The sequence below is a fragment of the Phalacrocorax carbo genome, chromosome 2 (genome assembly GCF_963921805.1).
Source record: "Phalacrocorax carbo chromosome 2, bPhaCar2.1, whole genome shotgun sequence".
Taxonomy (NCBI): Eukaryota; Metazoa; Chordata; class Aves; order Suliformes; family Phalacrocoracidae; genus Phalacrocorax; species Phalacrocorax carbo.
In genome coordinates this window covers 3506977-3522344 of record NC_087514.1, presented here as the reverse complement: position 1 = coordinate 3522344, position 15368 = coordinate 3506977, and the positions used below count along the sequence as shown (strand labels likewise).

The 15368-nt window shown below is 41.1% G+C and overlaps 1 protein-coding gene across 8 annotated transcripts in view; it reads right to left on the bottom strand.

The window, feature by feature from the left end:
* TSNARE1 (t-SNARE domain containing 1) overlaps window positions 1–15368 on the bottom strand; it is a 511863-nt gene that overhangs the window by 178513 nt on the left and 317982 nt on the right. For all 8 annotated transcript variants that reach the window (XM_064442004.1, XM_064442001.1, XM_064441997.1 and 5 more), the window contains one exon: window positions 3362–3444. In XM_064442004.1, the coding sequence (XP_064298074.1) occupies window positions 3362–3444 (83 nt within the window). The remainder of the gene's footprint in view (window positions 1–3361; window positions 3445–15368) is intronic.

Sequence of the window (15368 nt, the reverse complement as noted above, 5' to 3'; positions counted from 1 at the left end):
TAGTGAGTATTGCTATTTTTCTGTATGATCCATAGAGTCTCTGTAATATCTGACACCACAGAGGCCTTAGTGAATTTACTTGGCGAGGCAGGGAAGTGTTACTGTCAGGAGGTGAAGTCTGCAGCTGCGAAGAGGGACTACAGGCAGTAATGTGGCTGCCAATTACGGTCCCCAGCATGGACTCAGGGACTTCCTGTGGCATCTAAGATCAGGAGAGTAAGGATAAATTGAGGCCATTTACTTTCCTGAGCTGTCTGATCCTGCCTTTCATAACAACAGTGCCCAACCCTTTTGCTGAGACAAGCTGCCTCATGTCAGACGGGGACACACAAGGGCTGCACTTTGGTATCTCACCTCTGTATGGTGACCAGCAAAGAGTTACACCTACGTCATGATGCAGCCTGCATATAGACATCCATTGAAAAGGGGGAAGATGTGCAGGCCCATGGGGTAGGAGATGGCAGGGAACAGTGAGGAGGGAAGCAGAACCATTTGCACAGCCACCTACTGCTCCCTTCCCTGGGCTGAGAGCAGGGGCTGGCTGTGGGCTCCACTGAGCCACCCCGCAGCCTTGTCCAGCCTGAAAGTTGGCCACCACAACCTTACTTACCGCATATTTCCCACATATGTTCTTTGTTATTGTTTTACAGGTTGGGGGTGGGGGTTGTCAGTGTTTTTTTGTGGGTGGGTGAAGATTTTAGATGGGGGATATGCAAATTTGAATTCACACACAGTAATAAAACACTACTGTTAGCAAGCACATCTCAAGGTGAAGGAGCACCTTACGAAATTTAAAATACAGAGAAAGGACCTCAGCAGGAAGATATTTACATTTGTTTAAACATTTCTATCATTTCAGGGAACCTAAATGCCCTATTTTGTACTAGTTAAAGAAAAGCTATTTACTGATGCTTTGTTATGTTAATGTACAGGTTGGGACTGGTGCTCCAAGTTGTATTGTTGAAGTGATTGCATTCCATTATATGCAAACATTATGTTAAATAACCAGTCACTTAATCTTTATTCCTGACAGAAATCCATTCATTAAAGCCTACAGTAGGTCTTAAGCTTGAATGTTTCAGTGATGCTGACATTTCTGATTTCTCAATTTATGTATACAGCTGTCAATATACTCATAAAAATACTACAGTCACACACACACACATTTATATACTTATATACATATAAATAGGAATAAATAACAAATGCATGTAAACCAGTCTGCGTTTACAGGACAATCACACTGTACTGGAGGTCACAGGTAACAGCCAAATACATTAATGAGTTGGCAGTTTAACAAAAGAAGGAAAACTACTTGGTAAGATTTAAAAAAAGCAGTCTGTGCCTTTGGTCTCTGAGCAGCACAGAAGAGAGCAGTACAGAGGGAATTTAAAGTGTGTAAAACTACGGCAGTTCCCTGAAAGCAGTTCACCTACAAAGCCATCTGGTTGATCATTCTCCAAAATCCATCCTAGGTGTTTCTAAAGCAGCCAAAACCACACATACAGCCTGGAAGGATGACCCACACTCGCACTGCATTATCCATATGTATACAAGTGGCACCAACATTGCTTCCTACAAAAGCCCCTGAGGGCTGTGTGACAGGGACCCTTCTTGTTCCATTATGGAAACAACAGATGAGCAGATATCACAGCACATGACAAGAGGCGTCATATGCCATTTTACAAACCCCGGACAGCAGGCCAGCAATCAGAGTCATGAAACCTTCACCTCATTTTCTGTCCATATCTGAGGGAACCTCATGAAAGAGGTGACAGAGAGCAAATTGGGGTTGCACGCATTTGTCTAGTGATCCTCATCCAGTAGTGTACAGGAGACCTACCTGCCCTCTACAGGAGGTCTGGGCTGCACATTTTCTTTGGCAGCAGAATTTTTCTAAGTAATATTTGTCTATACAGGCTTTTTTCAAGGGCAAGGGAGACTCTCAAGTGTTTTCCCATAAATACCAGTCAGTACACATTTATGCCCTCAACAGCGGTTGACTTGCTAACACTATATCTTCACCTTGATCAACATATTTGAGGAATAAAGGACCTCCTAACTGGGCAGGCTATATCAGCAGCTCCTACTGGCTGAAGAAAGTAATTCCTTTACACTGTGCTGCATTAATTTGCTGCCTGACCACTCTTTGACCTTCTTAGCCAAAACCGTCATTAACTCGTTTGCAGCTTTGTGACCGGCTCCACTGTTAAGTATTACATTTATTCTTGCCTCATTGTAGACTTCATGCAGTAAAAATGCAACAGGCTATTTTGAAGGCAAATGCAGGATTGAAAGCAAGGTAACACATATTATCTTGAGTATATATGCCTTTAAAACCAAAACACGGCGAAGACCACACAGTTACCTCAATATAAAAGTTCTACAAAAGTTATTACCCACATTTGGTAAAGCATGTTTCACCAGAAAGTTAACTGTAGAAAACTAAAATCACATTACTCCTTTTCAGTGGAGTAAAATGCCTGTAGCTCTTATTCCTTTGGTCTGGAGGTTTGCCCTAGACCTTCACAATTCATTGTGTCCAAGGACCAACAAGGAGGCACTACATACCCTCATGGACTTGGCTGCATTTTGTCGTAACAGGACTCCAGATACATGAAACTCATTTTTTACTTTAACAAACCAATTCATGATTGAGGAAAAAAAGGAAACTAACAGCTTTTTCTTCTGTCAATCCAGTGCAAGCAATAACAATTTTTTCTTTGTTCACTTCTTTCCCACCCTTTTCATCCCTAGAAAGTACTAACTATAACCATCAAACAGTTCTTTCTGGTCAAGCTGTTTTCAAAAAGATTAATGTTTTTGTGTGTGTGTGTTTTATTCTTGCTCCAGTGAAGAAAAAGAAAAAAAAGAGAAAACCAAACCAAAACCCCTACCCTCAAATTGCCTTTAAAAAGTGCTGAACACCATTCCCATAGCCATTATTCACCAACCACATCATGTCTTTTGACAACTGAGTTGTTTTTGAAAAGCACTTTTGCCTGATTATAGGGAAACACTCCAATAAGAAGCACATATACATTTAAATGATACAATTTTTTATGAAGTCTTTCCAAGAACAACAGTAGCTAATTGTTGAGTTTCCTACTGGGAAATATCTCTTTAATACGCAGATCTCTTAATGACTACTGCAATGCAAATCGTTCATGTTACAGTAGTTTAATCATATATATAAGAAAAAATAAAGTTTAGCTCTTACTTAGAGTACGCTTCATCACCTTTCCAGGTAGCACAAACCCAGTGCAAGCCCATGTGCCATGTGGTTCACAGCCGCCATGTGTTCTCTTTATTTTAAATACTACTACAGAATGTATCCGTGGGGTTTTTTAGTTCCACTTACTTGGTGCTGACTGGCTTTTGCCAACTGTTCATTGGCTGATTCTACATTAGAAGATGCAGTCTCAATGTTGGCTTCAATACTATCTGCAAATTAAGATAATAGAAGGTAATTACAGGGTACAAACCTAAAACAAACACTTTACACCAACAGCAATTCAGCAGTTTACTCATGGGCATAAAGAGATCAGCAGCCTCTTGTTAGCAAGCTGTAGTACTACAGGGAAATAAGAACACTACCCATTTTGATGAACACTTAACCCGTCAGTCAGAGGCAGTATGACTGACAGCTCTCCATGTGTTCCTAGACAGGATGGAGGTTAGCCCATTCCCACTGAAACCAATGGGGAACTGATAGGGAATCCAAAGGAAATCAGCTCAAGGGTGGCAGATTTACTAGAGTAAATGAGAGAGTTAAATTACAGAAGGGACATGGCAGATTTTATCTAAAATTATCTTAAGAGCTCAGGGATAAGATTCATGTAAGTACATGTGGGTTGTTGACCAGTTGTCTGTACTTGAGCAAGTCACCTCAAACACTACCACAGTCAACAGAGAGCAATTCTGTTCTGTGCAATTCATCCCATTCGACAGCAGCTGCCTGCTGCTGATCAGATCAGACAAACCACAACCTAAACTCCTGGATCGCATTTTGATGCTGCAAGCGGGGGTCTGTACAGATGGCTCAGATTGAGAGACGTTGCCAGCACCTACAATTAAGGGAGAAGACTCTTACCCTGGATTGCTAGGTCTGACATTGGGGGAAGCTGAAGAAACCACGAGGAATCAAAATGAGACTAGAAAAGAGAGATTACCAGCTACACATCACAGCTGGCAGCTCCCCACTTCCACCAAAGACAAGTATCAACTCTGACTCCAGAGCTGTGCTTAGAAAGCAAGACACCTATAGTATAAAACCTGCAAAGAAGTGTTTGTTTCCAGCAGAAATCTTAGAAATCTTGACTGGCTTGTCCCCTAAGAGATGTGCAGCCAGTAATTTCTGGCCACAATGGAAGACTATGTGCACTTGGTCTGCTGCTGTGTGTTTTCGAGCAGACATTGCACCATGGAGTATATGAAAATGGCCAGGAGGAATTCAACCACCTGTAGAAATTTGAAAATAAGGTTCCAGGGATTTCTCTAATCCTTAATAAAATTAATGGAAAGTCTTCAGTTGATGGTATTAGGAGTGGATTAAGGCATACCACAGAAGATTTTAGTAATTTATTCTTTTATTTTTGAAGGAAACAGCATTTATCACACTGGCCACTTTTGTGATGGGCAACGACATGAAAGTTTGCAGATAAAATGTGGAAAGTGGTTGTGTTAAGGTTTTGCCATTTTAAAGTGAAACAGTGTCACAAGTCTGTTAACATAGTTATGGATTTCTGATAACTCAATTTAAAAACAAAACAAAAGAGAAAAAAACCCACAAACCAACAAAACCATGGAATAAACAAACTTCAGTTTAACACTTGGAAACCTGCTAAAAGTCTAGTATTGCACCTGGGAGAGATGGTTTTCCATTGCTTTTATTTTAGATTATGCATGCTGAAAAGAGAAAGAAAAGAAAAAATAAAACCTACATGGCCAGCACTTTTATAGATCGAGATACGATAATTTTACTCTTCATATCCAATGCTTCTCAAACTATTTTTATTAAGACACTAACACTGTGGACCATGGTTGGCATCGCTGACCTTTGCCAAATGCTTTCCTTGCATTCAGGACTCAGCAGGAAGAAATCAAAAGGCTTCTGAGGAACTCAACTACTATGAAGAAATATCAAATTTTCTTCTACACAGCCTTAGAAGAGTTGCATCCACACACATGCACATATCAGTGTGACAGCCTTGAAGAGTTTACTCCCAGTTTTGCATTGATTTGAAGGTATTTCTGGGAAAGTGTTAGATTTTTCTTTTCAGTACCAGTAGAAAAAGATTATAGAATGTCCTGAGTTGGAAGGTACCCACAAAGATCATCAAGTCCAACTCCTGTCCCAGCAAAATGGTGCTGAATTACCCAAAATGATGAATAGAAACATGAATGGCACGACAGCACGCTGCAGTGAGCAGCATTTTTGCCATGCGAGCGGATCTACCCAGGGTCTGCCTCACAAAGGTGTGCCTAAGGAACAAAGTGTTTGGTGTGAGTGAAACATGGTAGACAGATTTCAACCCATCCCTTGATAATAACGAGGTTCTAGACAAGTTTACAAGGAAAACCCTGCTACCACGTATCCACAAGTGCTACGACTGTCAATTGGTATCACGGTTCCTTTTAAAAAGAACAAATGTCCCAACTCCAGGGCTGGCCCTGATGTCTTTCCAGCCATTGAGGCTGACCCACAAATCAGTAACTGGTCATTCTACATATTTTATAGGAGTAGCAGTAGAGGGACATTTGATGTTTTCTGGTTAGAATTGAGAAGTAGCTGAAAAGTGGTAGATCGATGGGCTAGATTGGCTCTGTAGGACAGGGCAGCGTTTCGTTTCCTATCTCTGTTTGCATGTTAGGACAGCGATGCGTAATTGGTAACTACAAGCCCTGATCCAGTTTCCAGCACCGTGTATATGAACCTCTCTGCATATGGAAACAAGAGGGCACAAAGCAGAGAAACCAAGAGTTAATATGTCATTAACCCAGACAGGGTGCATCAGACAGAGTAACTTGTCACTTACCCAAGGTGACAAATTCTTAGTCGCCTAGCCGTTGACAAGTATTTACTTCTGTGGTTATGCAAGACAACATGGTGCATAGTTAAGCAGATCTGTTTTGCCTAAAATATTTTTTATACGTTTTGTGGAAGTCCATAAGAACTAGCCACTGGGACAACACCAGTTCGCGTCAGTTGAAATTCAGCCCCTCACCACTCAAAGCTCCAACATGCCATAGCCTTCCTACAGCTGAACTGTGACACATGTTAGGATCAGGAGAAAAGGAAAAATCAGGTAAGAAATTGAACCAAAACTAAGAATATATCCTGCTGGGACACCTATTAATTTTAGAAGCACAAAGTCTGACCATGTTTCGGTGTTACAAAACACAATTTACATAGGAAAACACCTCCATGTATCAAGCTACTTTGTGATGGGATTTGGAAGGGGTGGAGGGAGTGTGCTGAACACCTTGACAATCACTTAATCAAGATAACAGAACAACTTGCTCATGTATCAGATGTTTCTCGGGATCTTAGTGCAGACACCCTTCACTAACACCTCTTCAAGGCTGATTGTCCTCAGAAAATTAATCATTTAGACACAGAAGAGCTACAGAGGAGAAAATTATGAAAAATATCCTACTAAATCAAGAGTAATCTCTCCGTGCTCCTCTTGGGGCAGGGGAAAATCACAGCAGGAGCTTAATTTAACTTCCTTAAATGGCCCTCCGAAGGAAGCTAGCACTTTCTGCTGCCTGCAGGGGGGCCTAAGGAGATTTGCTTTCCTTAGATAAAATTAAACACTGTGAACGCCCCCTTAGCGCTGCATGGAATGGGCTAATCATATGTTATGCACCATGTTTTGCAAACACCATCTACTTTTTTCCCAGCGCAGCTTTCACAAGTGGATGGACGTGTGCTACATGTCCTATATGAGTTGATGTGACGTTACAGGAGGCTAGACCCTGGTGGCACTGTTTCTGCTAACATATTCTCCTAGCAGGGGGAATTCCAGCCTTGGAATAATCAAACTACCTATTTAAATTTATTTTTTTTTTTTTGTAGCAACTTGTAATCCTGAGACACAGGGGAAAAACTAAAACAAACAAAATACCTCCAAAACTCTATAAAAATGAGACATAAATATGTAGCAATTTAACTAGATATTTCTGTTTATTAACACAGGAAAGCAGGGAAGGAAAGAGAATTTGGGTCAAATCACAAGGAAGTGAGTAATAAGTCAATGATGTTAATAAGTCAATTATGAATGTGTCATTCACACATACAGATATTTCAGTGCATGTTTGCTGAATGCTAGGAGGGTTCACAGCTTCACCTCATTCGCCTTCAGGCTCCTTGCCAAGGTACCTTATTTGGGCATGGAAAGGCAAGTATTTCCAGAGAGGTGATAGGATCCTAGGTAGACTGAAAAAACCTGCTGGAGAGGTCTGCCTTTTCCTTTCTCCTTTGGCTTTGGTATGAGGGAACCATGACACTGTTCCCAAATAAGTGACATAACCTAGCCTTGGGTCTGAGATTTTCCAAGGAGCCTGAATCCCACAACAATTTTCTGTCCTCAGTCTGTGATAACCGTACAGTCAGAAAACAAACAAAAACCTTAAGGTGATGTTACCACCCTTTTATTAAGCTGAGGGACAGGACTGCACCAAAGCAGATGGTGGTTGCAAACAAATGCACCAAGGAATTAGGAAAAGATTTCTAATTTTCTGGCTAAAGCACATCCTTTCAGTAGGAGCAGTCAAGGTGGCAGAACTAACCAGCTTTTAGATGCAATTTGATATGATTTTATGGCACACTTGTCACACAGAGACAAAAATCATGATGACCCTAAGAGGTGTCTTTCAACCCTATTTATTTACCTGTCTTCTGAAATCAAGCCCTGCTAATGACCAACAGGAGTCTTATATGTGAAATTACTGGGGTGACAGTGGCTGGAGTGGGGTTTTTGTCCTAACGTATCAAGGAATCATCCATACGACCTGAGTCTTTACAGCTGCAACAATGGAATGGTTTCACAAGGCAGCATTTTCAGTAAAACCGCTCGAAAGATGGGAAAGTAAGCTTGTGAATGAGAATTTTAAAAAACTCCCGCTTGGCAGTAACCAAAATGGGCCTCTTTAGGTTTCACAGTATGCTTTTATTTTTAGCACTTTAATAAGCTTAACCCTCTTTTATCACTATAACTTCTGACTAAAAATAATCAATACAACATACTGACAAGCACACACACACAAAAATTAGTATTTTGGTATTGTATAGAAGTTTATTTCCTAATTAAAAGCCAAATTTTGTGTGAAATTGCTTTCAGTATGAAAGATAATTTTGCTTATTCTAATTGCCGTGTACTTGGAGAGTTTTAAGTGAGTCTCATTCCACTAACAAAAGACCCTCAGGCTCTCTATAGGCACAACTGTGGATGTTAAGGGAAAGGAAAACTACGGCAGTTCTTCCAGAGTGAAGTTTAAAATAGCTTAGGGTTGGTCATTTGCACACTTCAATGTAAACTCAAGTTATAAATTCCACACACAAAAGGATTTATAAAATAATCTTGCCCGTATGCTAAACTAAGGCTAAATGGGTCACATTGGCTTAGATTGGTGCAATGAAATACAACTCGCAGCTCCATGAGTCATCAGGAGTCATGGTTATTGCTTCCCACAAAAGGCAGATGGCACCTAGAATTCTATTTGTTTTTAGCAGGGCTCTAATTCTTCCACACAGTAACACACCGTGGCCCTCAGAGGTAAGGACTGAGGCACTGAACAACCACTAACCCTAATTTTCCAGGCAAGCCTGGAAAGACTATTTAAACCACCCTAAAATGTCATAACCAGCTCTTCCTGCTGGTTTTCTTCGGCCAACAGCCCGAAGCCCTAGTCCGTATGAATAAAAGTGGCTATAAGGCAATGGCCGAACACCAGCATAAATTTACAACACTTCAGCTCCTGACTGATTTACACTGTCCTTGAAATGCATCTTGGAAATGTCAAGTATCTGCTACATATGTATGCACTGAAGAATGGTATCACCCTGCCAGAGGTTTACCGTGCCTGCCAGGATACATCTTCCGGGGATTTAAAATTCAAATGTTCTACGTATATTTATTGGAAAATAGAACATCCTATCAGAGAATAAGGTAGCTCAGCTCTGTGCTAAACGGAAAAGTGCAGAAATATTACCACTTTAGCAGATGCAAAGCAATTTACCTTTCTTTCTTACAGAGACAAGTGGCCCCAAATTACAGATACTTAGCACAGGAGAAGAGTCAGCATATGAGGAGCTTCCTGAGGGTGCATGGTATGGCCTCTGCCCTCGTTGTCTGGTGCACATTTTCACCTATCCATTTCAGGTAACCACAGTTCCCATACGATGCTCTCATATGGCTCTGGGTAATCCAAGACTCTATTTTTAATCCCACAAAATTTGCACATGGGAGGATATTATATCATGGCAACAGACACGATTCACTTTTTTTCCTGCTCCATTTCCTTCTTTTTCTGATGAAAAAAGATATTTCAACAAGACAAATTTTTTTGTGCAGAAATTTATGGGCATATCAGATTTTCTTTTTTTTTTCCAAAATAATCTCTGACAGTAATTTAAAGAGAAAAACAGCACTCAATCTAGCTTTGATTGGGAAATTCCAGCCGCTTGTCTGTAGCACGCTCTTTCTTTTTCCTTGTGATGTAAACTCAACACTTTTTTTTAAATTTTTTAAGACATCCAAGTTAAAGAAAATATTTTTTCAAACTGCAGTAAAATATGCTTCCTTAAAATGACAAAAAAGTAAGAAAAGATCAAACTAATTCTACTTTTTTTTCCAAATCCGGCTCATGAACTGACAGCTTGGATAAATACCTTAGTTTCACTTGCATGCGGCATTTTTCAGAAGACCACTTTTGTCTACAATTAACACAACACTCACCCTCCATCACACAGCTGAGGCATAAACCGTCGAGTCCTATAGCTCAGTCAACTGATGAAAGAAGTGTCAGTCTGACTTTGTCACAAGAATAAATGAGGGTGATGGGGGCGTTGATTCACAGAAATAAATATACTTTATTTCTGCTTACTCTCTTGGAAAGATCATATATTTTACCTACAAAGCAAAGCCACTGATATTTACAACTGTCTTGACCTCTTTTGCTTTACATGGCTCGTTTGATTTACTTAACCTACTCAAGCCATGGCCTTCCAAACAAAGTCTGTCTGTGGCAGAGTTTAACACCTCCCAGCAGAAATAAACCAACCACCTGGGCAGCTTCTGACATTAACCGCTTAATTGCAGCATTACTAGAAATGGAGAGCACGGTAGTTCTGACTTCCCAAAAATTACTTTGGATAAAACGGTGTGAGAAGAACCCTACTGGTGGCAATAAGCCTCATAAAAGGAACAGCCTTGTTCCTTGTTAAAAATTAGCTGGCTCATTAACTGCAAGTATACCAGCTTAATCACATTAGGAGGGTCAAACACAGAACAGCAGACAAATCTTCAGGCGTTGGTAAATTTGCAAGTGTAGTCACCCATTATTCTTTTCCTTATAAACCAGCATGTGCTGTCTTACCAGCACTATCAGCACTAGAGCTAAATGTAAAAGTCCACATACAACAAAGGAACACTCAAAAAACCACACTCACAGAGAACAGAACCAGGAAAGAAGCACAAAAGCTCTTTCATTTCTTGTGCTGTGTATCATCTTGAATAAAATGAGTTGGTCAGAGACGATGGTATCCCACACCTGACTCCAACAATTCAGCTGTAGCAGTGGTCATGAACCTGTGCCTAACATGAAACCCAGCACCCTGCAGACTCTTCAGTGCTGTCCGAAGCCAAGGACGTGTGACAAGTGACAATGAAGGCCACCACTGCTGCAGTCCAGACAAATAAGGAGAGCAAGGGCAGCAGTATACATGTATACATGTATATAGCAGTATACCATGACCTTAAAATTGTTGCCTGCAAGGCAATTAAGGGTAGTAATACTATACAATTCCAGCAGCTGGCTTGGTTTAAAATAAAGCTTCATTACACTTAGATAACAGCACAACAAACTGATGCAGGATATACACCTAGGATGAACAAAGAAATTGGAGGTTTCTTGAGAAGTGAATGGGAAGTGCAATAGATCATCACTAATTCAGAAATACCCCAGTACCCTTCCTGCATGGGCTGTGCTCTGTACTGACGTGTAACTCCATGTCTCAACAAGTGGATGAAAGCAAGAGAGCCAAGAGAAGATTTCCCAATTCATCAGGAACCAATAAGAACATAAATGTACCCATTCACATAATAGCCTCCTCTGAGATCACTTAGGAAACAACCAAATGAGAGACATTGCAGACCACATTCAGCTGAACGTAGATATTAAAGCTGTTACATTCAGGTATTCAGGGACCACTCTCAAGATGTGTTCATTTTCTGTAGATGTCCCAACTGAGACACATAACTCAGGAGAGTTTAGTTAAGGATCTAGCTGAATGATTTCCCAGCTTGGTTCGCATTAGCGTATCTGACAACAGACTCTTGGCTGTGCCATTCAGGCAGTCAGACTGGAGGAGGACGTGCGGAAGGGTGCTAATGGGCCTTCTTGGCTCTTGACAGTGTCTATATGTTAAACCAGCCTTCAGGTCAGAAAGGCAACAAGTGATAAAACAGGCAACAAAACTGAGCTGATTTCACAGGCAAAACAACCCAACCAAAAAACCCCAAACCTAGAAAAACCTCTCCACATACAAAAGCTTCTAAAATAAGCAATGCATTTACATTAATGCAAATATAGTTTACTTTGAAGGATGTTTATTATTATTATTATTATTATCATTAGGCAATAAGTGATAACGTGGTAAGTCAGTGAATATTAGCATTACTCGAGGACTGAATACATTGACACCATCAGGAAGTTGTTCTGAGATGGAGGAAAGCACCAGCTGCCATGTTTATATTTATCTTGGCAGGTCTGTGGGGTCTAGCTTGACAGATACCATGTAGTGATGTTTATAAAGTGAGGGAGCATCCACTTTAGAACACGTTATGAAGTTTCTTCAGCCTATTATTTTCAAATATAGAATGCCCAGACTTCAAGAGTGAAGTGGAAGTTTAGCAGCACCAAGATCTAAGCCTGGGTAAGTAATGGAAGAAAGTCAGTCTGAGGAAGTCTTCTGCTTGATGCAGTGGGGTGTTCTTCCAGCAAGTGGGATTTGCTGTGCAAACACAACATTGTATACGTTTGGTCTGCAGTAGAGGACTGTTAAATTAGTTGCTGTGTATCTTCTGCTGTAATCTTAAAATAGGTGGCCTGTATGCGATCTTGGAATTTCTTCCCATTTTAGGGAGTTGGGGAGGTTACAGATACATTGACAGAAGGTTGATTCTAAAACTGTCCAGCAGAGGAAGAAATGTGACTCTTAAACGTGTAAAATGTTTTCAGAACAACGTGGGTCTTTTCTTGCGTCTCTGACAAATGTGATGGAACTGCAAACACTGATATAAATGGTGAAAGTTGAATTAGAGCAGTTTAGTTAAGGGATGTAGATCTTGCATGTTATTTTGGCATAACTAGTAAGGTGACATGCACAGGTGGGATGGTAAAACAGCTCCTCAAGACAAAAACAGAACACCACTTTCTTTTGCCATGGGAGGAAAAAAAAGAAAAAAAAAAAAAAAGCAATTACTCTATTATTTAGGTCATCTTTATTCTCCATTACAAGACTAACAGAAGCCTACAGAGGTGGATAAATATGCACTTGTCCTCATCAGGTACTAATACAAATACTGGCAGCTCTATTGCTGACACTTTCTTCAAAGGAACTGGAGGTTTAAGGATTGTCTTCTTCCTACCACCAGTTATAATACAGATTTCATGGAACTGTGTCTATTTATTCCAGTATGGCCAATGAAAGAAGAAGGTTGCACATGTAAAAGCAATGTTCAGTATGAAATACCAGGAGTGTTTCAAGCTGCTAAGGCACTTGTAGTTCAGTTGAGTGGCCATCTATGGGCATGGAAAGGAGTGACTGTTTCTCTAGCAACGTAGCTTACTTCTTACCGTACCAAGTCCTTACTCCTTGCCTTGGATGCTTTGGCTGAAGAGCCCTTCAGCTACCATGAGAGTAAAGTTTAGCAGTGGAGATGGCCCTCTTCTAGCCATCTTGAGATCTTGCCATTTGTACATCAGATCCCCAAAGTTATCATCAATCCACTCCAGAACCTCCTGGATTATTTATGCCCTGTTGTGTTGCCCCTCCAACAGATATTGGTGTGGTTGAAGTCCCCCATGAAGACCAGAGCCTGCAATCATGAGGCTGTTCCTATCTCTCTGTAGAGGGCCTCATCCACTTTGGCTGTCCACTTTTTAGTCCTAACCTGTAAACTCTCCATGACCAACTCGTCCAACCCCAGGCAGAGCTCCATGCACTCCAGCTGTTTTCTTACATAACGGACAACTCTTCCTCCTCATCTTCTTATCTTGTCCTTCCTGAAGAGCCTGTAACCCTTCAATGCAACACTCATCACAGGAGTCAACCCACTACATCCTTATGATCCCAACAAAATTGTAGCCTGTGACTGCAGGCAGATCTCTAAGTCTTCATGTTTATTCCCCATACTGTATGCATTAATGTACAGGCAATTTAGATGCACCCCAGCTTGTTGAGCTCCTGGAGAGGTTTTGGGGTATTTGTCCACAATGGTGCCTTGTAAGCACCTTGCTCCATACATGCAAGTGCTAGAGGTGACCCTGCCCAGGCCCCACTGTGATGACTTTGTGAACCCTTCCTGCCACACCACCCTCTGCTCAGCAGTCCTGTCCATTGCTCCCTCACAGGACTGCAGGTCGCGCTGTCTCTCTCACATCATTCCTAGTGTAAAGCCCTCCTATGAGGTCAGCCATCCTATTGGCAAGAATAGTTTTGCCCTGCCTAGTGAGTGAACCCTGTCTCTCCAAAGCCCAGGTAAACAGGGTCCCATGGTTATAGAACCCAAAACCAGGTACTGCTAACACCAATTCCACAGCCAGTTCTTGATTTCTCCTATTAGTGCCCTCCTCCCCTCACCCTTTCCCTCTCACGGGCACCCTGTGTGATGAAGCTCCATAGAGGTGCTTTTGCTAGGAGCTCCTGTAAGACTGCGTTGAAAAGACTCTCTGATTATTCAAAGGTAACCTAGGTCACTAGCTTGTTTTGGCTTCGAGGCCTTGGACTCATTGAAACTGTAATGCTTACTAAAATATTCATATCAAAGAGATGCCATGACTAGGAACACAGGCATGGGGCTTATTTGCAGAAGACAAAAAATAACATAGATATGCTGCCCCAAGTCTACATTTCCCCTCACCTATTTCCTCCTTGTGTGACAGAAATTGCTCTCTACCCTAGGCAGTGTTATGGATGTGTTCATTAAGGAACTGGCCCACACGCTAACAAAACTACTTCTAGGTTTCTGTAAGAAGTATGGCTTACTCCGCTTCTGCCGCGCATAGACCAGACAAGCCCTTCCCATTAATTCTCCCCAGCTCAGGTGAACCAGAGAGTGGTTTCCTCTACAGCCCTGGGAGCATTTTGCCGAGTGGCGCATCCCACATTCCCTGGTTATATATTTTCCCTGCATTTTCTAAACAAGCACAAACAGAGCTTTCATTTCATGCATGTAAGAGGAATACATTAAAAAAAATAAAACAAGTGCCAAGAGAACTGTCTCTTATCATCATTGCTTTTGAATTTTCACTGCGGGAGTTTCGACTCCCTTTACTTCCTGATTTGTAATCTCACTTAATTCTGTGTAATATGAATGTCAAAAGATAAACAGTGGGACCTTTCAGCGATTGGTTGGGAAGATACCTTGACTGGCTGCCAGGCTGAATAGATACTCATAAAGAAACTATTAAAAATCTGCTGCAGTGAAACAGGAAGAAGAAAGAACGTGTCAGATATAAAAGCAACAAAAACCTTATGCTGGCTCAAAGACAAAACATCCTACTTAGCCTAACTGTTTCTCACAGGCGAGGTAATAGTGGGGTCGCTTCTATGCATGGGCAATATCTTAAAGTAATAAATATTGCCTTAAGAAATGAGTTACAAGGATCTTGATGCTAGCTGATGTATGTTGTCATGTCCCTCAAGGCATTAACATCTGATGTGCTTTTAGGAGATGAATCAGGCTTCAAAGTTACCCATGTAAAAAAGATGATCTTCCAAAGAAACATAAATACAATTAAAAAAAATTAAAAATAATAACAAAAAGTTGGGTTTAGATATCATCTTGATTTTTTCCTGTGCCTGTGGACCTGAGTGGTGCTTCTCAGTGGGATGCAGCTAGCTCATCTCAGTGTGAAAG